The sequence below is a fragment of the Aplidium turbinatum genome, chromosome 7 (assembly GCF_918807975.1).
Source record: "Aplidium turbinatum chromosome 7, kaAplTurb1.1, whole genome shotgun sequence".
In the NCBI taxonomy this organism is placed as follows: Eukaryota; Metazoa; Chordata; class Ascidiacea; order Aplousobranchia; family Polyclinidae; genus Aplidium; species Aplidium turbinatum.
This window is the reverse complement of record NC_137478.1, coordinates 5,766,969-5,794,893: the sequence shown is the minus strand read 5'-3', so window position 1 is coordinate 5,794,893 and position 27,925 is coordinate 5,766,969. Positions and strand designations below refer to the sequence as shown.

Sequence of the window (27,925 nt, the reverse complement as noted above, 5' to 3'; positions counted from 1 at the left end):
ACACTGTCAATTCAAGATTAAAAAAACTACCAGTAGCGGATTTTAGTGTTAAATTCATACCATAGGCCTACGTAATTTGATGTTAAGAAAATTCGTACGACAAGTTTTTTCAAGTTACAACATAGAATTTAAAAAGTCAAAAGCATTTCTTGAATAGTCAGTGTGGATTAGGCGCCTAACTATTTTTTTGGCCGTGGGGGCGAAAGCGTGTTTCATCAGCAGCAACGTAAATTCAACAAATGTCACGCAGATGGATGACGTAATTATGCCGTCACACTGGGATTGCTTTTATTGCCACACTCGGAGTTATCGCTACATTCGACCTACCGTTGATTATTATAAACAAAACTCGACCACTTCGGTTAAGCAAACACATGACATGCGTCTGCGTTAGCTAGCGGTTGATGGACTGCGACTCTTAAAGTTTAGCAAGGAACTAGATTTATTAGCATGAAACAAGAGACGAAAAGGTTTACTAAAAGGTACACTGTAAATGGAGTGACAATGTTTTGAAAATGGAATGCAAATACTAACTTGATCATACGCTTGAAAATATACCTGTAGAGAGTAAAATCATTCATGTTAACGTCAATTCAGCAGCACGTCACCTTGAATAAATTTAAAAGTTGCTGACATCCGTAAGCAGCCCTTGAAAAATAGTTACGGAGAGACGTTTGATTAAGTTTTCGACTTGACATTGCTCCCTTTTTACAACAATATCGCAACTTATGACTGACCGCTGTAAAACGCCCGTTTTCGCGTTGCAGATGAAACAAAAGATGCGCATATTCCGCCTTTGATCGGGTTTCCATGGCAACGGTGTGTGCGCCATTCAGTTTGCGTGAGTCAGTTACTGCGTTGATTATGCGGCGTGTGCGCAATGCGGTTTGTACCAGCCCTTGTTGCGTTGGTTAGTGGTTACCTCGGGCCGAGACTTCAAGTTCATTTTCACAGCAAGCGATTTACTGGGCACCGCGCAATTCACTGCAGTGCAGAGGTTTCGACTTTCGAAAGCGACATCAAGTCTGTTTGCAAGCTCATAAAGCTAAACCAAATTGAACAGGTGCATGAATAGCTTAATAATGATTATCTTTATTACGTCATAGAAGATGGTTACGTGCGTTTGGAATATTGCAATCTATTCTCGTTATTCTTAAAATTGTTGCTTGTAAAGTTGGTCGCATATTAAAACGGTTTTGCTTGTGTTTTCCAACCAGACGAAATTTCCGTCTTTATCTCAGTAATTTGTATTGTAGTGACAAGTTTTAGTGGATACGGTGTTGCCTCTATTCTTCGACAGCCTTGAGGTTATTTTTACAGAAATGCAATTTTTGAATAGACGTTTTCAGAAGAGTGTTTCTTTCGGTCATTGCATACAGACGAACGGATCCGGGAAATTTATGTTACAAAATTCCCACGAAGAGATTATGGTTTACCGTTGTGACCACTAACACATTCACTGCACTCACGTCCAATTCCCAAAATATAGAGAGTGGAAAAGAGAGTAAGAGGGGGTTCCGGATGGCGAGTGGCGACGGAAACCAGCTGAACATCGTTATTCCAGTCGTTTTAGAATTTTTGAAATGAAATATTAATAAAATTATCTTTAAAATTGCTAAAAACAACAATTCCTTTTTCAGGAAAAAATGTCCTTAAAAATCCTTCTGATCTTCATTTCCTTTTTTGTCCTTCAAAGCTTTGAAAAATCCCGATTTCGGGATAAAATCCTTCAAAGTGGAAGCACAATTCTGAATGTAGCCTGCAAAAGTGTTGCCAGATAAACAATTCCCCTCGATTTATTAAAATTGCTTGGACACAAATTTCAAACTAGGGGAATTTTGCAAATCTATTCTGCAAATCTAAAGCAGAAGCAAAACTGTTTTGAGAGTGGGTGAAAACCGTTTTTAACAAAACTTGCTGACATGCCAAGCTTGGCATAAAAGTTTTTTGAGTCAAATTTTGATAAAAGGTAATTTGAAATATTGTTACTTTTGGATAATTTGCTCGTCGGCTATGAAAAAAATTCTTTTTGGGACTTCTGGCAACTCTGGTTTAAAATCAAGATTTCCACTTGTAACTGCAGAAAAATATTTTCATCATTTATCTGAGGAAGATTTGAAGAGGAAATCTGATTCAAATTTCCTGAAATAAGAAATATTCTTAATAAATAAGAGAATTTGCATTAAAAATAGCCTAGGTATTGAAATCAAGTTTATGTTTATTATGTAAACAAGTTTTTGTTCTAGGTTTGGTGGCTGTGTAATTTTAAGATAGTGTTTATGACACTGTTTTATTGATGTAGGCTATATATTTTAAATCTTTGAGTTTTGGCATCTTTTGTTAGTTTAAAATTTGTGTGTTTACTTTGCCGTTCGCTGCATGTACACGCCAGCAACAAAACATAAATTGAATTCAATGTAGAAATGCAGGAATTCTAGTTTTAAGCAAAAATTGTCATATTTTACAGTCTTAACAACTTCAACAGAAAAGAGAGAGCTGGTTTACAAGCTTCCATTTTAGTCAAAAATACTATAACCTCATAAATTGGAATTCACCAAGAAACATACGATGAAGTGTGTGAATAGCAATTGACCATGTGAAACCTATTTTATGTTTTCACTGCCTCATTTCCTTGGCTATTTTTTCTATCTAAACCCTACCTTCAGGGTTTAAGGCTAAAAAATGATAAAGCAAAGATAAAGCTGTGAATGCCCCATTCACACATTTCACCCCAGGTGTCTTTGTTGGTTAATTTCAATCTATGACGTTATGACGATAACTTGTACACGAGCTCCGAAAACAATTTCATAGATTTGCCAATGAAATCATGACTGATATCTAAATAGCTTTTGAACAGGCATCTTTAAATATCGCAAGTTGTGTGGATGTACATCAGAGTCACTTAAGTTTTTAATTGCATGCTGGTTGAGTGAAAAAAGTATCGAGCGCTAAGTTGTATACCTACCGGACGTGTATATTGTTTGTTTTTCTCTAGGAAGAGAACTGTTGTAAACGCGAAACCAAGGATCGCAAAAAAAACAATTTTAGGCTATACCACTAGCGACTAGCGTAACCTATTGCAAGATTTTTTCCTTTGGCATCTCTTTAGCCTCGCTTAGTACGTAAATGGTTATGCAATATGCATGTACCTGCACGTAAACACAGTCAGGAGCGAAATATGCAAGTTACCAAATGTTTGATGCCAGGCGTTAGAACTTTTACCGAAACATTTTCCCGCAGTACCGGTATTTAAAATGTTCTTCTGGAAGAGAACTCTATTCCATAAAATTAGCAGCTTTTTTCATCTGTATTTCTGAACTTCTGGTCAGAAACTAGGCTGTTTTCTGGATGTGATAAACTTTCGTAACAAGTATCCAACAGAGTCATTTTAACAGTGCAATATTGTTAATTAGCTTATAGGGCGAAATACAAACTGTCATTAGGCTGTGCCAAAAAATGGCGAGGTTCATTGATTTTTCTTTAACTTTCTGAAAATTTGTAGTAGACTTTTACAAACTCAAACATGAAAAAAAATTAAAAATAATGACGTCACACGGTCGCGCTGGGAGTTTCTATGGTTACCTGTACCCATTTTCATAAAAATTGTCATATTTTGAAAACCACTGGAGATAAAAAGATGAACGTTACATCAAAAGCTGCAGAAGGGGCATGTTTATATCTGCTTTAAGAACACTTTTTATATTGTAGAACTACTTGAAAAATATTTATAAGCAAAAGAATCAATTTTACAATTTTTTTTGTAGTAGGGGAGATGCAGGACCTATCAGACAGTTTTTTCTTTTTGCTCTCATTTCTTCAGCTTATATCAAAATAAGACAATTTTTTTAGAGAATACGGCCAAGGTCAATGTTTATTGACTGTGTAAATATCTTGACAATCTAATGTATTTTTGTGAGGTTAAAGCTTATACATACTGTACAAACTTTTTGAAGAGTGTATAATCGGTCCTGCCCCTGAAGGACCTAGTATGATATAGCCTACACAAGCAAACATTGAAATACTAAACTTGTTTTTTCATTTTCATTGCAAAAGCAAGCACATAAAAATGTGAAATAATAATATTATTTAGTGTCTATAAAGTGTCTATATTGCTTCATGTAGACTCTTTATGGACAGACATAAAATAAAAAACATTGTTGTCTGTGCTAAAATCTTGCAAATTTAAGCAATCCCAATATGTCTGTCAATAAAGAGTCTACATGAAGCGGGTCTGCTACTATTCGGTGAGTCCAATTCGGCAAGTCCGATTCGGAGAGTCCGATTCAGAGAGTTCCCTATTCGGAGACAGCCTTTTTCGGAGAGTTCCCTATTTGGAGATTTTTTGAAATTTTTTTTGAAATTATCGGGTATCGTAGCCTAATTATCATGGCCGTTTTTACATCGTTTTAACGTCGCTAATCGTTGAAATCGTGCAGAAAAAAATAGAAATAAATCGTTTAAACAATTAAATGAAAATTCGTCCAGAACGCCCAGTGACCCATAGAAACGCCCAGTGACGTCATTATTTTCAATTTTTTTTTTTGGTTGTAACTTGAGTTTGTAAAAGTCCACTACAACTTTTCAGAAAGTTAAGGAAAAATCCAAGAATCTTGGCATTTTTTGGCATAGCCTAACTGTCATAGACGTTGACAACTAAAAGTAGCCTAGGTTATTTCATTTATAAAAAAAAAACGTGTCGAATAGCACGATACGTGTGTGGCGAAATGTTTGATGCCAGTTGTTAGAACTTCATTGAAAGCATTTTCCCGTAGTGTTCAAAATGGCGGCACGGACGCCTTGGGAATTTCTCGCATGAAGCGTCACTTTTAGGCATTGCCTTGAAGTACCTGGCGCAAGAAAATTTACATAAGTTGCACTCTTATGATTGCATCACATGATGCTCCGCGTTCCTGATTGTTCATCGTCCTGGCATCCTCTCTCAGTTTTTTTCTTGTTTTTTTAAAAAACAATTTCCCGTAACGCACGGCGTTTGTCGAATAGTGGCAGCGCGTGTCGAGCGGCATTTTTGCCGAAAATGGCAAAAATCGCAGCCCTGAATGTGATTGTGTATGTACCATACTAATTACTAAAATATAGTATGTATTTACTAAATATTCTTTGAATTGCAATAGATTGAGTTTTGCATTTAGCAGAATGATTGTTGCTCACTTCACAATGTAGATGTCAATGTTCTTTGAATATTATACTGAAAAGTTTGGGTGTTTATCAGGACATTTATCATCTCTAGCACTAGTTGCAACATTCATCTGATAAAAGTGAAAGTAAAAGCAACAACCAACTGGTTGATTTATTGTTTCACTGACGTTTCACGCACCATGACAATGTGCATCCTCTTTGAATTGTGTAACAGAAAAAATTAAGACATAAGATATGAAAACTTTGATTGTTTTTTTGTATATTGGGTTTGGGATGCACAGTGTGAACTCTCAGTGGATCATAAGAGATAAAAAGCAATATTCACTTTTCAATAAAAGAATAGTCTATTCGTACAAATCCGGTCAAGATCAATGTGCCATAGTAGATGCTGTACTTGCAATTTTAAGTGATCCTAAAGAAATTGCATGGATGAAAACTCAAATTCCACGACCCCCTGTTTGTGAGTACTGGTACCTTTCAAATTATTGTTTATATTTCTTCAAGAGTTAATGGTCGTGACTTGTAGGCACAAACATGCAGAATGGCCCGTTTTGGAGAATCTGATTCAGAGAAAACCCGTTTCGGAGATTTTTTGAAAATCCAACGATGCCTTCAGTAAATCCAACGACACCTTCTGTTTATTTAGAGACTTTCAAAGAAAAATCAATTGAATTTAAATTTAGCAAAAATGTTTGCTGACATAAAATTGAAACTATTGAAAAGCACTTTGTAATTTTGGAGCAAATTGGTGTAGCATTTGATCGGCGAAATGACCATTGCATTTACATGCGCGTCGTCATTTTCATACACTCTCAGTGGTAGTGTAACTTAAGTTTACTTTTGACATATCACCATCTGCTGTATCGATGACTGCATGCAACACAGCAGAAGCAGCAGAAGAAAATTGTTGAAACTTCGCCGCTTTGTGAAATTGGTTGTATTTTGTTATATTCCGTGGTGGCTAACTGCTCCTGAACCATCAACTGCTCCAAAAAATGACCAACTGTTCATTCACTCCTTCCTTAATTATCAAGCAATTGATGGTGCCATTGCGGGTGTAGATCTGAAAAGTTTTGGAAAACATATGTGACATAAAAGAAAAACATAAAAGGCATTTGACAGAGTACCAAGGAAAGTGATGGAATGGGCAATGAGGAAAAGAGGTATACCGGAGGTATTAGTGTGAGCTGTGATGTCTATGTATGAGGATGCAAGAACAAAAGTGAGAGTTGGATCAAATTATTCAAACGAGTTTTCTGTGAAGGTTGGTGTACACCAGGGATCAGTTTTGTCACCTCTGATATTTGCTATTGTGGTTGACGTTGTAACTGAAGGAGTGAGGAGGGCTTATTGAGTGAAATTTTGTATGCAGACGACCTGGTCTTGACAAGTAATAGTATGGAGGAAATGGAGAGAAAGTTTGAGAAATGGAAAGAAGCATTTGAAACCAAGGGTATGAAGGTGAATCTTGAAAAAACAAAAGTGATGGTGAGTGGAGCAGAAGGAACAGTTGTTGAGAGCAAAGTAGATCCCTGTGGAATATGTGGCAAGAGAGTGATGAGAAATTCAATGCAATGCAAGGAATGTGGAAAGTGGGTACATGCAAGATGTGCTAATGTCAAGAGAGCCGCAACAAGATTGGCGAAGTGTTTTGTTTGTGGGAAATGCAGTAAAGGAAGGAATGAAGTGGAAGGCCATGATGATGAGTTCTGCCATGGCATCGAAACAGTGACAGACTTCTGTTATCTGGGTGATCGGATAAATGGAAGTGGTGGATGTGAAGCAGCGGTGACAACAAGGGCAAGATTGGGCTGGGCAAAGTTCAGGGAATGTGGGGAAATGTTGTATGGCAGAAAATTTTCACTAAGGATGAAAGGAAAAGTATATCGGAGCTGTGTGCGGCCTGCAATGCTATATGGTAGCGAGACATGGGTATTGAGAGAGAGTGAACTGGCAATCCTGAGAAGAACGGAAAGGTCAATGGTGAGAGCAATGTGTGGGTTGAAAACGAAAAGGGAAAAAGGGACTGAAGAATTGTTGGATATGCTAGAGATGAGAGAGACCATAGACCAACTGGCAAGGGCAAATGGAGTAAGATGGTATGGACATGTGATAAGGAGGGAGGAAGGAAGTTTTCTTAGAAAGGCACTAGATCTAAAGGTGGATGGGAAGAGGAAACGCGGTCGTCCAAGAAGAACGTGGAAACAACAAGTGAAGGATGAGTTTAAAAAAGTCGGACTGAAGGAGGAAGATGCAAGGGACAGGGTGAAATGGAGAAAAGGATTAAAACAATTGCTGCGCGGAAACAATCGGCCACCCCCACTAGTGGGTAACAAACCGACGATGGATTATGATGATGATGATGGCGTATGAGCGATGTTTCCAGGCTAGATTGGAGGGCAGGAAATCTTCAGCCACTCAGCAGTCTCGTCGTCCAGGATTCTCAGACCATGCGCACCGTGTGGAGGCCGGTGGATTAGGCAGTGGTGGATGACATGGTCTGCGGTCTGTTCCGTGGCACCACACTCGCATTCTGATGAAGGAGCCAGGCCCCACTTGTGCATGTCCGAACGAAAGCGGCCGACGCCAGTTCACAGGCGGTTAAGCCTGACCCACGCAAGCCTTGCGAGGGACATCCCTGGTGGACGGGGATCGGCGTCGGGTATGAAGTCACGGAGCGTGGAGGTGTGATTTTGCCACTCCGTGTTCCACATGTGGTTCGTCCAGTGTGCCGCACTTAAACCAAGTTCTTCTGCGTTCTTAAGGAGTTGTTGTGCGGCAGGCACAAAGGGGCGTCTTGATTTCAACCGCTGCTTTATAGGTGGTGGTCTCTTGAGTGTTGCATGGAGGAGATGGTCGGGGTCCAGAGCGCGGCGAGCGAGAGAAATCGTGGCTCCTTTACGGCGTAGCTCAGTGGGTTGGATGCCTGCTAGGATGGGTAGACAGTCCGTTGGAGTGGGACGCAGGCATCCAGTCACAGTACGCAGTGCGTCGTTGATGGCGGTATCAATCTGGTGGGTGTGAGAACTACGACACCAGACCGGCGCGCAGTACTCAGCGGTGGAATGAACAAGGGCTAGGGTAGCTGTACGAAGAGTTTTAGCACCAGCTCCCCAGCCGGCTTTTTTCAGTCAGAGTGTGAAAACTTCAACCAAAGAACTGATGGCACAAAAAATGATCTTAGTTAAAATTGACGGTGTGTGCACAAAAAGGTTTGGCTCTGGATTTGGAAAACCTTGTTTCCCTGAACTCCCAGCAGACATATCCAGGGATCTCCACGACTATATTGGAGAAGACTCTTGGTCATTTTTTAAAATCTTGAAAATTGACTCAGCATTTTTAAGTGAACCTATCGAAAGCTGGGATGACAATGACACTTACAAAATTGCAAAAACAATTGTGAATAACATCAGTGTGGTTAATGACGCAGCAGAGCGAGGAGTCAAACTGGTCCAAGATTTTCATGGGACTGCTCTCAAGGAAGAACGATACCAAAACATTTTACAAATAGTAGAGAATTCCCAAAAAAAAAAAACCAAACCAAAGAAATAGGAAAATAGATTCAGCGTCATGGTATCTGACAATCTAATTGCGAGTTTACTGTTTCATTACCTGTGTGACCTTTATGATGTGAAATTTGTGTAAGGTTATTGCTGTACAATATCTATCACAATTACAATAGATGTTGCACTGTTCTTTCTTTGTTTGTTTTCAATGATATATATACATCTCAATGAGTTGCATTTGTTGAAACTTTGCATATTTGAAGTCAAGTCCAAGCGGTTACGTTAGCTTAAACTTATGAAAAGCAGGTTTTCTGCCACCTAGTGGCTAGAATCTTTAAAACTAGCAACAACAATGAACTCACCACCCTTGAAAATGGGGGGTTAGACACCAGTTTTGCTTCAATTAGATGAACATTTAAGGAGATAATTGTTGTTATGTTTTGGCCACCAGAGGCAGTATTGCGCTAAGGGAGAGTACAAAACTGGCCATATTTCTGCTTCCCATTGGCCAATTCAGTTAACTTTTTTTTTAAATTATGCAGAATGAAGAGGGGTATGTTTCCAAAGTACATATGCAGTTGCATCTTGTAAGCAGCTCCATCTAGTGGCAATAATGTGAAAAAAATGCCGTTAGTCTCCTTAGAAAATGGCCGGGTGGGGGGGTTAAACTTTGTCCAATCAAAATGAAACTTTGCAAAAGTTGTTTTCTAAGACAACCTCATAAGCAAAAAAAAGTCCAGGCTTTTTGCTAAAGGTTGGGGGCAAATGGTGCACCCTAACGGATAAAGCAATGTTGACAGGTATCATCTCGGAAAATGCTTAATATAACAAAAACGGTCAGGCTAGTGCAAGTAAGAGGTTTATTTTTGAAATTTACACAAAATTTCAGTCTAGAAACACTTGTCAAACCTTACTGACCCAGACAGTCAAATAAATCAACCTGGCTCCTGGTCTATATAGGTTACAACGTTTGGTTTGCCTTTTCATTACATTCAAAAGTTTTGTTGACTTCAAAAAGTTTTGTGAAAAAGGTTGTTTTGATGTAAAACAAATATTTTTTCTCCGAAAAAGGCTGTCTTCGAATAGACATTTCTTCAAATCGGATTCTCCGAAACGGATTCTCCCAATAGTTGCAGACCCCAAATATGTGGACAGCTGAACACCTGCTAGCATGGACATCGTTTACACAAGGGCAGCTGGTATTTTTTTCGCTGAGACATTTCGGTCATTTGTCCAAAATGACTTGAAAAAATTCGATCATTTTTTCTAATAAAAATAATTCATTAGGTAGAAATATTTAGACAAAAATACAATAGATAAAAATATATAGTCAATTTGGATATTTAGACCGAATTGACTGTATTTTTTTCGGACATTTTACTAAAAAATTGGTCAATGACTGAAAAAAATCCAGAGGGACAAGCTCCCTTGGGTTTGAGATTGCTATTGTGTTCTGTTGGACAACTTGTGTGGCAATGCACTATTTGAATAAAAAACGCAATTGTTTTGAAACGGCTCTGTTGTTTATTGCAGTTGAGATTCCGTATAGGTACTATGTGGGTGCCCAAAGGAATGGAAGCGAGTTTACTTGGGACGATGGTGTTCCACTTCCTGATGATTCACATCTGTGGGGCCGTCGGCAGCCAGGCTCTGGCAATTTCGTGTTCATGGGTTCTGAATATAGTGTCAGCAGGTCGTTCCCTCTTTATTCCACCACCGGGGCTCTGAAAAATGGACATTACATATGTGAGAAGCAATGGCGTAAGTTTTAACAAAGGAGCATCATTTGGTTTTTCTGTTGTTCTTTTATTAGAAAATTAAATCATTGATTGATGTAGGCCATAGCCATCTTCAGTTAGAGGCCTCGTACACGTTAGGGCAGGTCGATTTTATACTTTCTTTGGAATATTAAAGTGAGTAATGTACCGGTAGTTAGATTTAGCTGAAAAACTCACTTTTGTGAAATATCAGCCATATCAGATAAAAAACGGCTTGCGGAAATTCATTTGAATTTTTTTCGATTTTTGAAAGAAAATTGCATTACCGGCCGCTAGATAGCGCAAAAACCAACTTCCAAAATGGCTGCTTATTTTTCGTTTGAACTGATTTGACTCAATCCTTTGGGAACTCAAAATGAAAACTTTTACCTTCAGGCGTACTCTTCAAAGTAAAAAATTAATAAAAATGAAACAAATATTCAGTATACGCGAACTACAGTATGTGAAAGTTGGTTAGCTGAGCTACAGCTCGGACTGCAATTCGTCGTAAGAGTGACGATAATGACCTTAAGACGGAAACGACCGGCGCATATTTCTACTGAGAGCTTTGGCAACAATTGTTTTGTGACGATTTTCGAAACCGTAGGAAACTTGCGAAGCTTCCGAAACCAGTTTTTCTCCACAATTAGCGAATGTGAAGGTACATCAGAAATGTTCGGTTTCCGATCGTTATCAATGAATGATTGAAGGTCCTCGTTTAAAACTTTCTGTGTCAGTGGTGTGTTTGGGCTTTCAAGATCGCTGATATCCACTAACTCTTGCCATTCGTTTGCATTCCAGTTGACTAATGGAATCTTTTTTGCTGCTCTGTGCTCACTAGAAAAATACAAAAATAAGTTAGCGACTGCTAAAATTTTTACTATCGACGCCAAGAAAAAAGCAGTTCAGATTTTGCTGCTGTCTGTAATTTTTCGCCCATAACTTTGATTTTTGCTTTGGCTCGATCCAGTTTGGACTTATTCATAATAATGTGACGGAGATCAACTTCCGGTCTCAAAAGATGTTTTATGTCATGTAATAATGCATTGCCAAGGGATGATACAGTCACTCCTCACAAGCTCTAAGTCTTAGATTAAAATATTAATGTAAACGAGTTTTTAACAAAGTAAATTTATAGGGGGGAATTTAGATTTGAATATTGACTAAAAGGGTCCACAAGATAAAAAAGGTTGGGAACCACTGATCTAAGTCTTATAAGATAAACTAAACTTTCAATAGTAGTAAGCTTTTTAGCCTGTAATATTCTTTATTATACTAAAATAATTTAATTAATGAACAACGTGGCTGAAAAGTATTTTATTCAAAGAAAAAACAAATGAGATACAAAGACCAGCTGAAAGTCTCCCTCAACCATGCAAAAATTGATCTGGATTGATGGGAACAACTTGCTAGTGACAGATCACTCTGGAGAAAAGAACTAGGGCAGGCACAAAAATTATCGAAAAAAAAACAGGTTACTAAAAGCCCATGAAAACGAAACACTAGCGAAGAAAAGCTAAAACTACCACGTCCCCCACCATCCATACAATGTGATTTTTTCCACGTCCTTCCCATCATACACTGGGCCTCCAAAGCCACATATGATATCACCATCCAAAGCCAAATTCGATCGGACACGAGCTGGAGCCAACGACATTCAAAATATAAGAGTCAATGCATATCAGTCTGTGTGAAGCTTGTGATTTTTTGTTTGGACAACTCATGAATGTGGTGGAAGAGTATTGGAAAGAGCATAACGAATATCACCCCCCAAGTTTAATCTGTTTCTCTGTTTTCTTTTTATCTGCAAGAGTTGAAAATCCTGATTTGCATAGATAAGTGGAAGCAAACAGAAGGATACTTCGAATAACTTTCTCTGCCACTTTGGGATAGGAATTACACGTTAATGGCCAAAATCCAGTGATTGATTTTTTCTTTGAATAAGTCTCTTGTGCAAGAATCCGTTTTGAGTTCTAAATTCGTTCTGCAATTTATCGGGAAGTTTTTCCATCAACAATGTGAATGAATTTCGTATTAAATCAAGCTCGTCGTCATAAATTTCAGGAATATATTAAATGAATTCCATTTCTAATGCTGTGAGATGTTACAAAATCAATTCTTTTTCCAACTCTGGAAGAACTTGTTTTTTGCCATCAACAACCAGCACCGATGATAATTCTTGAAACATGGTAACATGTTTAATTGTTCATTCTACCTTTTCTCTTTCAATTATCAAGCTTGCTAGTGAAAGCTTTCAAAGCATCTTTAAATGCTAAGCGGTACTGGCCTCTGCTCCTGGAAGGGCCACCCATGTCAGGCTGGTCGAAAGGTAGAGGCCAGACAAAACGTAGTCTCCCCCCGAGCAGGACAGCAGAGCCTTCTAGTACCTTTAAGACAATCTCCTAATGACAGTGACATAAATCAATCACTCTCTTCCAACCTGACTTGAGCCGACATGGAAGCAGTACAGTGTGTAAGTTCACATGGTATCAATATGTCAATGGCACAAATTGGCACATTAATACAGATAACCCATGTTGATGCGCAATCTGCTTCAAACGGGGATGGCGATTGAATATATACCGTGTATTGGTGTTTTTCTCTTGCATATTCAGATTCAGTTTATTCAATGGACCAAACATATCAACCAAATAAGCAAGGAATCTAATCCATCTGTCATCACTACATTCAGCAATGAAACAAATTTTCAATTTTATTTAAAGCTCGTCTCTGAGCTCAAACACTTGCTTGGTTATGTTTCCTCGTGAAAGCAATCGAGTATTTGCATGAAAAAGAAGTAGGCCTACGACCTACGCGATGGTTTGCATCCATGTTAGTGCACAGTTGCTTAAATAATCGGGAGTTAAGGGCTCCTTCTTAACACTTTAAGGCTCTGGTCTAGGCCTACTTACTTGGCTTAAAAAGCTTTACAATCCTAAAATCAAATCTCCCTTCTTAAAATTGCGAACTTCGCCCTCCCCCTAGTGGGGAATTCCTCCCCGGTTGGGAACCACTGCATTAACAGGAGAAGGAAAATCGTATAAAGCTTTCAAAACTTAATGATGTTGCTGTCAGTTCAAAACCTGTTGTGCGACAAAATGTGAGTCTTTGCTTGAGAATATATTGCCATGAAACATATTCTGCTTTGAAAGCTCATTCGCATAGTTAGTTCTACTGTAGAACTTCTACAGAAGGCGCATATTTGTTTTGATGTATCAAAGTTCATTAAGTTTTTTAGTAGGCCTATAGTCAATGTTCAAAGATTGAATCAAGATACAATTTCAAGAGACCTGACAAGATCTATCATAAAAACAGCAGATGATGAAAGTTTGTATTTTTTGCTGGATTTAGCTGATTTTGCTATATCTATGAAACCAAAAAAAATAGGTAAAAGAGAAACGTCATTCACCAATGACACAGCATCTGCACTTATTCAAACCTGCAATGGTCTGGTTGATTTTGTAAAGTATTTGTTAAGCAGTTCACACGACCATGTCACTTTTGGGAATTTTATTAGTGACCGCATTGAAAAAGCTGTTTCAAAATTACGCCAAGGTTCTGGTGGTATTGGTACGTATTTCAGTAATGTGCAACAAGTGTTACAAAAAGTTAATACATATAAGGAAAACGAAGTTGTTGTTTGACAATGGAGCTGGTGTTTGTGATTTAGACACAACTGCTTCACATTTTTGCGGAAAGTGTTAGTGACTCATCAAGGATGAGAAAATATAGAATGTGTTTCTAAATCTTGACAATATGGAAAATAGTTTAACAAATGCTGTCAAAATGTGGTTTGTTTATATTGCTGGATATGTCACTCGAAATGACACTCGTCTTACCGACAGCATGACGTACATGGAACAGTATGGCCAATTCACTGATGAACTAAACAGAGGTGGGTTAAACTTACCTGGGGACAGTGTATGTCAATGGGATTTTTTCATAGATTCTATTTTATGAAATTGCAAGTGTTGTTTGCATAAAAAGCTTGTGTGATATGTGTTCAATTGTAGCAGACTATTATAGTTTACTATTATAGACTATTATAACAGTTATTCAAAAGAAACATAATAATAATAATCGTGTTTTTATTTGCGCCCATTGCCACAACACACAGTAGGCCTACACTGCGATCACAGATGCGATACAACAGACGACAGGAAGCAGCAAAGTGACAGTCTTCGAGTCAGCTGCTCCTCTTATTTTGGCTTGCCATTAAGTGTCTTTGCCGAGACACAGCCGCTTGCTCTGGAGCGGTGTCGAACCCAGGTCCTTTCAAACGTCGCGCAGACGTTCTCGCCTACGCAGCCGACAACACTGTTGCATATTATCAAACTTTTTTTTTAAATCACTGCAATTTGTATTCACCAAAATGTTCAAAAAAGCCAAAACTAAATATATATTTCATATTTTCCTGCTTAAACTTCTTTTAACATTACTTTTTGTTTGTATGATGGTTTTGGTGCTCCTGTTGTCCACTGAGAAGAAACCTTTGTTATTGCTTAATTTCACGATTTCTTTCTATCTCTTACCAGGAAAAAGACTTGGAAAGGTTCAATGACGTAGTTTAATGGGTCAAACCGAAAAGCAGTCAATTAAATGTCGAATAATTCTACTAGTGAAATGATAATCTGACTTCTTGAAGAACTTTAACGAACGGCTTCTCAAATAACTCTAAATTCGAACACAATTTATATCAGCACCAATTCTCATCTACTTGTATTCAATTACTTCAAGTCTCAATCACCAATAATTTCTGCATCAACTACCAATCCACAACTCATAGCACAACTGTCATAATCAACTCATAATAATCATCATAATAATAATAATAAACATTACACAAACTACACCACTATTTATAGTTGGTTGTTCAGTCCGGTAACTTCGAGAAGGTTACGTAAGGTTACATCATAAAGAACCATTGTTCTATCAAGCAGCATTTAAATGTAAACAACAGAAGTCTCTAGAATGTCACGTAGGGAAAATGATTCCAGAAAACACATTTTACATAATACAGATTTCGTAATCAGAGGTTACTTCAGGTCATAACCGATAATAACACATCGCACCAGAATTCTACAACCAAAACAACACGCTCGTTGAAGATACAAAGCAAGCCATCGCGAGGCATTGCACCTTGATTGTGACAATTAACTTAGCTTTATTTAGAGCACAAGAAAATAACAAACCGATATGTTTGTAGCCAAAGAGATTTTTGTGTAGGTTGTCAATGGTGTTTCTGCATTTTGTATATTATACACTGTCACTTTAATCTGTCCTGTCGGTGCCACAGCACGTATTGTTGTGGGTCTGCTACTATTCGGTGAGTCCGATTCGGTGAGTTCCTAACCTCTAACCCCTAACCCTACAACGGCAATGATAGTTAGGCTACGGTACCCAATAATTAAAAAAAAAAATTGAAAAAATCCCCCGTTAAGGGATCGGACTCACCGAATCGGACTCACCGAAACGGGCTATTCCGTATTGTTGTATTGCTTTGCGCCGAACCATTTTTTTTTTGGTAAGTATTGATATGTAATTTATCTTTGTGATTTTGATACCCACCGAGCGGTATTAATTTGTAGATCTGATTTGATGATAGTTCTGTACTGAGTAAATAGGTTAGCTGTGCAAGTGTGCAGCTTCCTTTGTATTCTTAAACATTTATATCTCATGTGGTTTTATACTTAATCGCTGTACCTTGTCACATTCATACTGAAACAGCAATCTTAAGTTTGACCAAATCACAGATTTATGTGTGTTTATTTTGAAACCTTAAACTTTGTTCTTCAAATTACCACACTTCATTGTTAGTTTAGAACAACAGCTAGCGACATAATTATTACATGTTCGGTTGGCTTTAAAAATAGCATAATAAACTAATAATGATGTGAAAGTGTTTTCACAATTTCAAGCTCGCATTATGCGTCCACACAGACATTGTAGGTAGCTTATTACATCACAGTTTCTGCTGACTGTCAGATTTAATCAATCGCCTCCAGTCATTGCCTCCAACCGCACGTGTACAAGGGGTCTATATAAAGAAGGTCATGATGCAGGCCTACCGTAATCTGAACAACCAGCTCAGTGGCCGAGTGGTTTCGCCTTCGGCTCTGGTGCTGGTAGATCTGAGATTGATTCCAGGTCAGGTCAAATCGAAGACTTTAAAAACGGTACCGATTGTGTTCTATCCTGCATAGCGCAGTGAGAATAAGTCGGGTAATAATGTGATAACATCGTAAACCTGATATAAATTAAAAATGAGCCCTGTCGCTATAAGACCTTAGCTTAATCATCTTCTCCACCACAAGATCTCTGCCTTCCCAAACGGGCACCCCCGCCGACTGAAATCAAGACACCCATTCGTGCCAGCCGCTCAACTTCTGATCAACGAAGCTGATGAACAAGACATCTCTGCGGCTACTTGGGCGGACCATAAATGGAATTCTGAATGGAGGTCAAGCACCACCAGACTCCATTCATTCATCCCCGACGCCGACACACGCCCAATCGGCCTGACACTACAGAGACAGGCGTGGGTGCGCCTCAACCGTCTCCGTACGGGCGTCGGCCTTTTCCGCTCAACCATGCACCAATGGGGAATGGCTTCTTCCTCCTCCTGTGAATGTGGTGCCGAGGAACAGACCGCAGACCACATCATCAATGACTGTACCATCTTCAAGCCACCTAACGGAGTGGAAGGTCTGCACGTCATGGATGATGAAACTAAAGACTGGCTGCTCTCTAGCAGCCTTCCAGTGTAGTCCGGGAACATCGTGAATCTGGGGTGGTAAAAGGATAGACCCTCGGCCCCAGAAGCTCAGACGACGACGACGACCTTAGCTGTTGTAGAGCGACAATAAATAAAACCATAACATTATTATTATTATTAGTAATCTGAACAATTCTACAACCAACTGAAACGTTAGTTACGTTTTGGAGAAGTGCGTTTTAGAGAAAGGTCAAATAAATGTTTTTTGAGTTCAACTATTAGATTAAATTAACTTACATTATTGTTTGTCAAAATTAGCACCTGGGAGTATAGGCTGAAAGTTCAGCTTGTTTATATTTTTGAGAGCTATGGGTTATTTTGTTTGTGTAAATAATCTTATTGAAACTTACAAGAGTGACCTGCCAGGAAAAGCCATGCATCCCGTTTTGTACCTAATTGGTGGAAGGCTGAAGTCACCAGCTTTTTCTTTAGTAGCCTTCCAGTGTAGTCCGAGAGCATCGTAAACCCGGGGTGGTAAAATGATAGACCTTCGGCATCAGAAGTTCAAACGAAGAAGTTCAAACGGGCCTTTGCTGGCTGCTTTATTTTTTTAAACGAAATTCACCATCATAAAACCCGTCAGAACCAAAAGAATGATTTATATTTGCCTTCTACAACGTCAAACTCTGGTAAGAAAATGCTATGTTTTAATGGAGTGAAACTATGGAATCAAGTACCAAAAGAAATAAAAGAAAAGTCTTATAATGTTTTTAAATTTAAATATAAATGTTTATTAAAGAATTTGTACAATGATCACTCCTGAAACGTATCATCCGCTTATTTCTCTACACCTTTTTTTTATGTTGCCCTGTGTTATTCCATTGTTAATGTATTATGTAAAGTGCTGGTATTGTGCTATATATTATATATGTGTTAATGTTCTTAATTTTGGGTCTTTTGTTGAAATTTTTGAGTGGCAGCTGACTTTGGTGATCTTTTGGTCTTTCGCCGCTATCCTTGTTGTGCGAATTATTTGTGTTTTTGCTTTTTGTGTCTTTCTTTTTCGCCAACAAAACAAAAAATAAACTGAACTGAACTGAGGAACACCAGTTTGTTCTCCTCTGTCATATTTCAAAGTGGTCAAAAATTGTGCATGTTAGTGTGTAAGCGACTGATACCTGCTTGCTTTGCGCAGGTCGCATTTCAGGGCTTTAAATGAACCTGTTATTGCAATTGTCACTTGTGCTCCTGGTATGCATGTGTAACTTGGGGCGCTACTTTAGGTTGTTGTCCAGTTACGAGTTTAGCAAAATGCCTGGATTTCAGTTGTCTGGAGAGCCACTTACACGGTGAAAGGGAGATTTCTGTGTAAGAGATATTTGAGCTTTATTGGCTAACCAAGCGTGATGTGGCTTGTTTATGACGAAATTCTCTTGGTTGGATGCCTTCAAGGTTCGGTAGCTCGTGCGTTGGGGTGCAAACCAGGCACCCTGCCACGTCACGTATCGCGCCGTTCATGAGACAGTCAATCAGGTTGTTGGGCAGTAAAGGCCAACAGTAGTGAAGTAGGCGAAACCTAGGGTTTTCATGCACTCGGTATCGAATTGGCGTCTGCCTGACCACAGATGATGCAGATGTTTGTATGATGACGGTGTGTGAATGGTCTGTGAATCATTTATCAAAGTGGTTGGGTTCTAGGCTGAAGGACAGAGACTAACTGTTGATGGCCAGTTGTAACTTGCAGCATCTTCAAACATCCACATTACTCTTTTTGAGAGGTGACAGTTTTGCGCATGTATGCTAAATTCAACAGTGGCTTTCAGCGTGGGCAGATAAGTGGACTTTTGCATCTTATTATGTATTCTCCCGAGTAAGAGGTTAACAACGGTTATAAGAAAAATTACGGCATTCTCGTTTTGCTCCCTTGTGTTCTACTCTAGTATAGGGTCAATCGCTTTTACTATTTTCTTTTTACTGTTGTGAAGCAGAAGGCTGTTATCTATTACTACATGTGTGCTTCTCTCTGTTTTTGTTTTATTTTTTGCTATTTGTTTTTTGGATTTTGTGGCCGTGCTAACTACTGATATATAGCCTACTACATAATTTTTCATTCAGGCACGTTTTAAACCTTTCAAGGTTTTGCCACCTTTTCCCGTTCGTTAACGTGCTGGTAGGTTTATATCGATTTTTGTAGTTAGTAACTGTTTCGTCCCAGACGCGTTAATGACGAAAAATAAAATGATTGATTGATTAAGTTTCGTTTATACTGAACAACAATTTAAAAACCACAATTATTAAAGACTGCATTAAACTTTAAAGTTATTTTGTATTCCGCTGTTCCTCCCATTTTAATGCTTTTTTTAAAGCTCCTCCAACGGAACCCCCTGAGACGACTCCTCCTGAAACAACATACAATGACGAAACAACCGTACAAGAGGAAGATACCACGCTGGGCCAAGATGACACAACGGCAGGGATCACAACTCTTGAACCAACAGCCGCTGACTCAACTGATGAAGCGACTGCGTGGACAACTGCAGCATATGGATCAGGAGGGTGGAATCCAGCAGGATACCAATACAGTGGTTATGGTCAGTGTTGAGGGGTTTTACTGTAGTTGTGTGCTTATTATCAGGGTGGTAGAATGGCGCAGTTGAAAATGGTTGGCTTTCTAATAATGCAAACCTGGTTCGACACCCGGCTCCAGCTAGTAGTTGATAAATGTCGTTCACTTCTAGCCATGGTACAATAAATTAAGTGGGCGTAATTTCTGAAGGAAAGGCTGCCAATAGAAAACTGACCACTCTGCTTTCGTTGGTGTCGAAGGCTTAGTACAATGAGAACCTTATCTTCTTATTCCCCGAAGCCCAGTAGCTACCTTAGTATGGGACCACCTTTACTTTACTGCGCACATTCTAGACAGCCAGTTGAAGAGTTTTATCAGATCAGTGCTTTATCCTGGGCTGATACTCATCAGACTATGGCTTTGTGTGGCCACGATAAAATGATGCACGGTGCGGAGAACCAGGCCAAGTGGCTTTGTGAGTTGCTGAGAGGGTTGGATTTTGAAAACTATTGCAATAGAGATAATTTCAATTTTAAGTTTATTTCAAAAGTGAGCTGGAATGGTTACACAGTTGGATTCATTTTTTGTCTGCTTTTTATTCAATGCGTGAACGACAGCAAATCTAAGTTAATTACTGTACATTTTAATACAGGAGGAGTCTGTCCAGTGTCCACCACGTCTTTTATTAAATGTCTTGCGTTCTCCTGCTGATCGTGTGCTAGTCTATCACAAGATGTTGACAAGCATAACCAGCATTGTAGGCCTATTCGACGTTTTGTCAGTTAAGCACGACTGACTTTATCAAGAGGCGATAGAAAGAAAAACAATACTGATTTAGCACAAAATAAAACACTATCAAAGCATATTGACCAAATGGAGAAATTATGAGAGTAGGTTACAGGATTTGAGAATCGACCAATTTTAGATTAACTGCTTCTATGTGTTGTTCAGACTACACTGATGAAGACGAGGACAAGCCTCCTAAAAAGGTAACCCCGGACATATTCGGAAACTATGAGGGTGAGTTGTGACAGTAACCCGATTACGGCTGTGTCGATTACATATACTGTTGTTTCTTTGTGTATGGTCAAGACGCATGCGTTTGAGCTAGTGATCAAATAATCTCCGGCTTGGCTAAACTCAGGCCTTTTTTTCAACTCTGGGCCGGGGGTGATAGTGGCCATGGTTCAGAAAACAAATGTAGGCCTATATGTGCAAGCTTACTTATATCTTACACCACGATTCTCAATACTAAAAGATCAGATTAAGTCCGCATCACTTGCTTCCATGCGTTGTTGAGACTACTGGGAACTCACTTTTAATATTTCAGACACGACTATAAGCGTCAATGGCACAAATGCAAGCCGACCGTTCATGATTATCGGGGCTTCTGGCGGTGGTGCTGTTCTAATCATTATAGTCGCAGTTGCCTTTGCAATAGTTAAGCGTGCAAAAACAGCTGAAGCTGAGATTGTAGCAGATGACTCAATCAACTCCCTACCATCAATTGTAATGGAAACAGACGAACCGACCTCAGCAGAACCGACCGGACCTTCAAAACGTCGTAAAAGACAATCGTGAGTTTAATGTGTTTTTGATCGATATAAGTTGTTTCAAGATTTATACAATGGTCGAAGACAATAACTTATCACGAGGCATGCTGCAATGTAAGAATTAATTTAGTCTAGAAGTTAATATAAGTGCTTAACGCCCACCTAGAAATCTTTTCTTACTTTTGACGTAGGAAGAAAGTAATTTTTTTCCATTATGCCGCGTGTAATTGCAAGACCAAGAATAACTGTCGTTTTGGCAGTTGTTTCCCTGATGATAGCAAAGTAGATTAAGTGAATGAAAGACACCCACTGTTTATAAACTTTGGCCTGCCAGAAGTGTCATCCATCGCACAGCATCGTGCTTAAGGCGGTTATCGAACCGGCAACCTTTACATCGACTTCCAGGGACGACTCAATATTCGGCCAAACAACCATGTTATTTTATTCAAAGCGACTGGGCTGTTAGCATAGCATGTATCAGCTGAGAAGGAGACAAGGAGTTGCGAGTTTACTGACATGACCAGAAAGTTTTCTAGTCCATGGAGATTTGCAGAGATAACTAGGCTATAAAATAGCATTTCCAAGGATTTTATGAATTTATCTGTTGTATGTGAGCTGCATTTCAAGTTTTGAATACATTGAAGTAAGTCGAACCAAAGACTATGGTCGAACATTGCTCCAACGGTGGCTTATATAAGCTTATGACCAGCCTCAAGCTGTTCTCTTTATGTTCAGGGTTTATTTTCGGGCAAAAACTCTTGCTTCAAAGGCGAAAATGAATGTGTTTTCAAGTAAGTCTTTTCATCTGAAACTAGAATTGAATATTTAGACTTTAGAGTGATCCCGGTTTTTTGAGCCACGAAAAAGTACGTAGCAAAGAGTGATCACTGAGTAGCTAAGGGACTTAGACATGCATCTCTTCATAGACTTAAGATCTTTTCTGGCAGTTTACTGGTGCGGAGGTTGCCTCATATAATTCAAAGTAGGATTCATTTTACAGGTAGCCTATAGGAAAAAAAATGAAATTAAGAATCGCAAGGTTTAGCGATTTAATGCCTAATTATGCGATTAAGTCTAAATCTGTACAAGGAGAAACTGACCTAGATTTCGATTTTCATCAGTTATGGTAGATTAAGCACCATGTTTCGCTTATGCCCTGGTCTGAAGTCAAAATGTTTTCGGTGACGGCAGTGTGACACATGAGGAAGTAGGCAAAGGTCAATGATTACAAGGACCATTATTCTGCACTGATGTTTAAGCAATGATTTGAAACTGTGATTTAGGTTGCACCAACTGTTAACAATAGGCTATCCTACATTGGCAGATTCAACAAACGTTTGTTTAACTCAGTGGTTCCCAACTAATTTTTGTTTCATTCTCTCCTATCATACTAAGCAGACAGCACAGTTATGGTTCAGTTCAGTTGTTTTTTTATTTCTGACCATCATATCAAAACAATACACATCAACATAGCAAAGGTCAAGAAAAAGGTAGAAGCGACAAAACGCGAACGTTAAAACGTGCTTGTGATCGAAGTAAGTTATTGAGTTGAAAAAAATTTGGCACGGTCGCAACACCTTCAATATGGTTGAAAAAGAAGCGTAGGTTTGTACGATTTTAGTCAATTTCTTGCGACTTAGAAAAATCTAGGATAGTTAATAGTTATAGCCTGAGTCGTCTTGCAATTAAGGCTTAAAACAAGTCTGTTATAAATGAAAATCATCTGTCTAGACTAGAGTGATTTTTTTTTTTACTTTCCTGGATAAAATTTAAGCTACCTTTTTGCGATAAAAATGTGTCTGTAAAGTGACACAGAGTGAAATGAGACAGCTTTATAACTTAACTGTTAATATGCTTCCCTTGAACTTCTTCCTCGGTTGGGATCCACTGGTTTGAAGTGTAAAAAGTATTGCATGTATGAAATCTGCTCACAAAAAACATCGATACTTTGCAGTGGCAACTCTTTATGTGGACCCGACAAGCCAAATGGATATGGTTTAGTCGTCACTTTCATCAGCAGCTTCTCACAAGTCTATCTGAAGCAACGGACAATTAGATCAACGGCGTTTCACAGCAGAGACAGTTGGCCAAGTATCACATTTGTATGGGACCAAGTAGGTTAAATATCGTCTACCCGTTGAAATTTGTAGGTTCTTTGGCGCGGTTTTTCTTTTTCAACCGTTCAAAATCGACCCTTTAAAACGTGATCTTGCTGATAACAAAAGACCAATGTAGTTCAATGAAAAACTTCCCCCCTTGGTTGGTTTCAGGAATGTGGTATTTTTAGTGGAGCGGCTCAAACTTAAACTTCTGTATACTTTTTTTAACGACATCATCTGCTAACCCCAACTGATATGAGGCTTTAACAGTGCCAACTAATGACATTCAGATGTTATCAAATGAAATTAATCGTTTTTCATTTTTTGTGAAACCAAAAGTGCCATCCGCGCATAAAAACCGTCAATGTGGTCGATTGCTTTGGCTTCAGAATTCACATATCTTAATGCTTGACGGGTTGATAACAAGCTATAAAATAAAAATGTAAAGAAAAAAGTTTATAAATCTAGTCAAACATCATCAGAATAGACTGTGTTTTAACTTATGTTTGATTAATGATAGCTTTCTTGTATTCACTCAACATTGTCAGCCTACCACAAGCAAGGCTTGTAACTTTATGTTGTAAATTAAATTTTTGAACGAAATCTCTTGTCTATCACATCCCTATGGAACATCTATGCTTGAAGAGTTCTGGGATTATCACGCAAGGTATCTACGACTGTAATTAAACTAACTTAAGCTTTATTTCTTGGCATAATGCGAAAAGGTAGAAAAATGGTGCTTTCTAATCGATTTGGCATGAGTAGCTTTACTACTAAAACTCACAATAACCGGAAAAAAGGCTATTTTGGCGTTCCATACGTAGGAAACGATTGGTCCACCGCAACAATATGCTTAGTATATCTCATGCTGTGGCAATTCATCGAACTGCAACTTTGTGGTGTAGCCTTAGTTTGCCATCATAGTCGCTTTAATTTCGCTAAATGATGATATGATGAGTTTTTAAGAACACCTGGTCCAGCAGTGAACCCTAATGATTTCACAACAGGGTGAAAAGGCTGTTTCGGCCAGTAAATCAATGTATTTTTCGTCGGTTGACATTGGATCAACTTAAGAATAGTCTTGGTTGACTGGCCGGGCCTATTCACCTATCATTCATACGGTAGTGTTTTTCCTGTTGAATTTATCAACTCTGGTGCGTTTTGACAACAAAGTCAGCTTTCCTGCAGCTCTTTTTGCACCCACTTCATGACATGCTGTGTTACGCGTGCAGTGTTTTATATAATATTTTCATTAGCGTTTATGTTTTGTTTCAGTAATAATTCTCGCACCTAGCGCATCTAATGAAATTCTTTATGAAATGTAGAAATACATTGCTTTTGTTGTTGTGTTCTCTTTAAAGATTTTTATTTGTTGTATCTCAAAACCAATAAAATTTGAATAATGAGAAACTGTGAAGAATCATGCTGTGTCCTGCCGGCCTAAGTTTAGGCTCTTGAAAGAAGGGAGGGCCGGTGTGAACGTAACATACACTGTATCATGTGATAAGTAGATTAGGGGACTAGGGGTGCAAAAGTTATTCACATTATCGCTACAATGTTAACTGTTCTACTAAACTGCTAAAGTTTTAAAAGGGTACATTGAGATTTACGTCTAACAAGCATTGAGGTAGCTTTCTATAGATCTAGCCGAAAAAATACACCACAAACATCTTGTGTCTTGCTTTCCTATTATTTAATGTTCAACAAATATTGTAGTATCACAATATAGACAAGCTTCAAAACAAGAAGGGGTGTTTAAATGGCATATGACTCGGTGGAAAGGCATACTAAAAGCATGCAATACTCTCACTTGTCATTTTGAGCTCAGCATACCCGTCTTCCTGTTGTGGTAAAACTTTCATAACAATATTAATAATTGCGATTTGTCGGCAAATAAATGTCTTTAAACATGCGATGTGGTGCTTATGCATCGTTTTGGCTTGAATCCGTTGGATCATCCGGGTTCAATCCGGTTGTAGGTGGATCTGAACCACGAATGGATGCAGCGATCGATACTGACAATGAGGATAAACGTTTGCTGACAGCTGTAGGCACCACGGCAGAAATGCCGTGCGCTATAGACGTGCCCACAGCAGCGATCGTGCTGTGTTTTTCGGATTGGCGAGGATGGTGGCCTGTCATGCCACCGGGAAATTCTGAAGTTGAGCGGAAAGAGGAATTAAGCTCCTCGTCCTCACGGAACGTCACGGTATCGTAGAAATTCAACTCTGAACAACAAATGAAATAAGTTTTTTAGAGCAATTGAGGAGTGTAATTTTAAAAATAACGAAGTCCAAAAAATTAATAAGGAAACAAAATCAGTCAGGTTCAGAACCTTATATAATTTATTGACACAGCTTTCGCCACCGTAAAGGAGGCTTCTTCAGTATCTTATTCAAATAGAATAATTAGAATATCTTTTTAAATAGAAATTACATAAACTATACAAGTTTCCCAACCTGACTGATTTTGTTTACTCGTTATGTTTAATTGTTCGGTTGCATCCTTGTATAATGTTTCATCCTCAATAACATCGAGAAACCAGAACAGAGGTTGAGAGACATTAACTCCTATTTCTTTAACCAAAAAATTAAGTGGCAAATTTGAGACAGGACTTAGTTCCAAAATAAAACATTTCGTGTGTCGTCACATATATGACATTTAAAAGTGGACTTGGAAAGGACTGCTGAAAGAATTTTTTCCAATGCTAACCCAACCCTACTTGAGCAAAATGTGACTTAGGCACTTGTAAACTACATTCTTTAGTTGCAGATGAGCCGACCACAGTTTTTGCAAGGAGTGGTGCTTTTTAAAATTCGGGTTACGCGCTCAAGTAACCCTTTCTACAAAGCAAACGAAATATGGAATTGTACACTTGCAATCTATATTTTGAAACCCAAACTTTTTACAGGCATTTTAGCTTGTGTTACCCATGGCCTCCTAAAGATACGGCCTGATTTGTCACATTTTGCAGAAATTTCCAGGTTTTTCTAACTTTGGGCAAACGTTTAAATAAATTTTTCTAAAAATTAGATTTTTACGCTTTCTTTATTCTTTTCCCCAGATGACACAATAGGTTTTAACATCCTCACATTTTGAAAAGCAAAGAAAATCTGATTTCAAAGATTTTAGTCAGACTGTTAATTTTCAATAACAGAAATATGGAATTGTACACTTGCAATCTATATTTTGAAACCCAAACTTTTTACAGGCATTTTAGCTTGTGTTACCCATGGCCTCCTAAAGATACGGCCTGATTTGTCACATTTTGCAGAAATTTCCAGGTTTTTCTAACTTTGGGCAAACGTTTAAATAAATTTTTCTAAAAATTAGATTTTTACGCTTTCTTTATTCTTTTCCCCAGATGACACAATAGGTTTTAACATCCTCACATTTTGAAAAGCAAAGAAAATCTGATTTCAAAGATTTTAGTCAGACTGTTAATTTTCAATAACAGTCTGATTTTGCGATTTTCAACTTACTTTTTCTCATTTGCTATTGCTTCCCCAAGGCAACAAAAAGTTTTATGTCATTAGGAAGCCGCAAAAAGTAAAAACATCTCAAAAAATGTCAGTCAAGCACTAGCAGTAGCTGTAATCAAAATCTGCAAAATGTGACAAATCAGGCCGCATCTCCAGGTGGCCATGTGTTACCTCACTCAGACACATCGAACTATATCAGAGGAAAACAAGCAATTTTAACGGAAAAATAAAACAAGCAGATCTCGAGTTTATGCTTGAACCCAAAATGAAATGAAGATGAGTAGGGTGTACCATTCAGTAAGACTCACAGCAGCAGATGTTTAAATGAATTTAAAGAAAAACGGCTGTGAATCTCATTTGGAGCAATGCAGTGTGCTTGATAACTTTTGTAGTTTGTACAGATCTTGGTTCAGTTTTAGATTCAAGCTCCGCTTGTTTTATTTCTCGGTGAATATTAGTTGTTTTCCTCTGACATTTTGCATCGCATTGACCCATGATGCAAGCGAATTCGCAAATGATAACAAACCAGCAAATAAAATTTAAACAATAAGAATCTTCTAACGACAAGCAGTTTCACACATGGCGAAAATAATCTTACCTATTATCAATGTCGTCAACTATGTTTATCTTTTATTTAATGAAGCTCCAAACAAATCGACAGAAATTAGCCAAATATGATTCAAACCTGGGTCAGACGGTGGCAGCTCTTCGGGCAAGTCCATGTCTATCGCGTTGAACTCTGCCTTCGAACTTTGGAACTCTGCCTTCGAACTTTGGAATTGTGCTTTCGAACTTTGGAATTGTGCCTTCGAACTTTGGAATTGTGCATTTGAACTTTGGAATTGTGCATTTGAACTTTGGAATTGTGCCTTTGAACTTTGGAATTGTGCCTTTGAACTTTGGAATTGTTCCTTTGAATTTTGGAATTGTTCCTTTGAACTTTGGAACTCTTCATTTGCACTGCAAGCAAGAATTCAAAATGACATATAGGCTACCACACGAGCAGTCGTCCGACCACGAGAGGTCGTTGAACCACTCGTCATGCGACAACTCATTTACATTTCAGCTACTGTTCAGGTCAGCAAATGAG

General features: G+C 38.5%; 1 protein-coding gene across 1 annotated transcript; it reads left to right on the top strand.

The window, feature by feature from the left end:
• The first annotated feature begins 5,399 nt into the window (after positions 1-5,399).
• On the top strand, positions 5,400-24,733 carry LOC145774682 (uncharacterized). The gene is made up of 7 exons (XM_082585976.1): positions 5,400-5,617; positions 10,197-10,424; positions 19,502-19,726; positions 20,653-20,721; positions 21,032-21,278; positions 21,990-22,045; positions 23,209-24,733. The coding sequence occupies exons 1-7, from the start codon at positions 5,431-5,433 to the stop codon at positions 23,253-23,255; spliced, it is 1,059 nt and encodes a 352-aa protein (XP_082442102.1). The 5' UTR covers positions 5,400-5,430; the 3' UTR covers positions 23,256-24,733.
• The last annotated feature ends 3,192 nt before the right edge of the window (positions 24,734-27,925 follow it).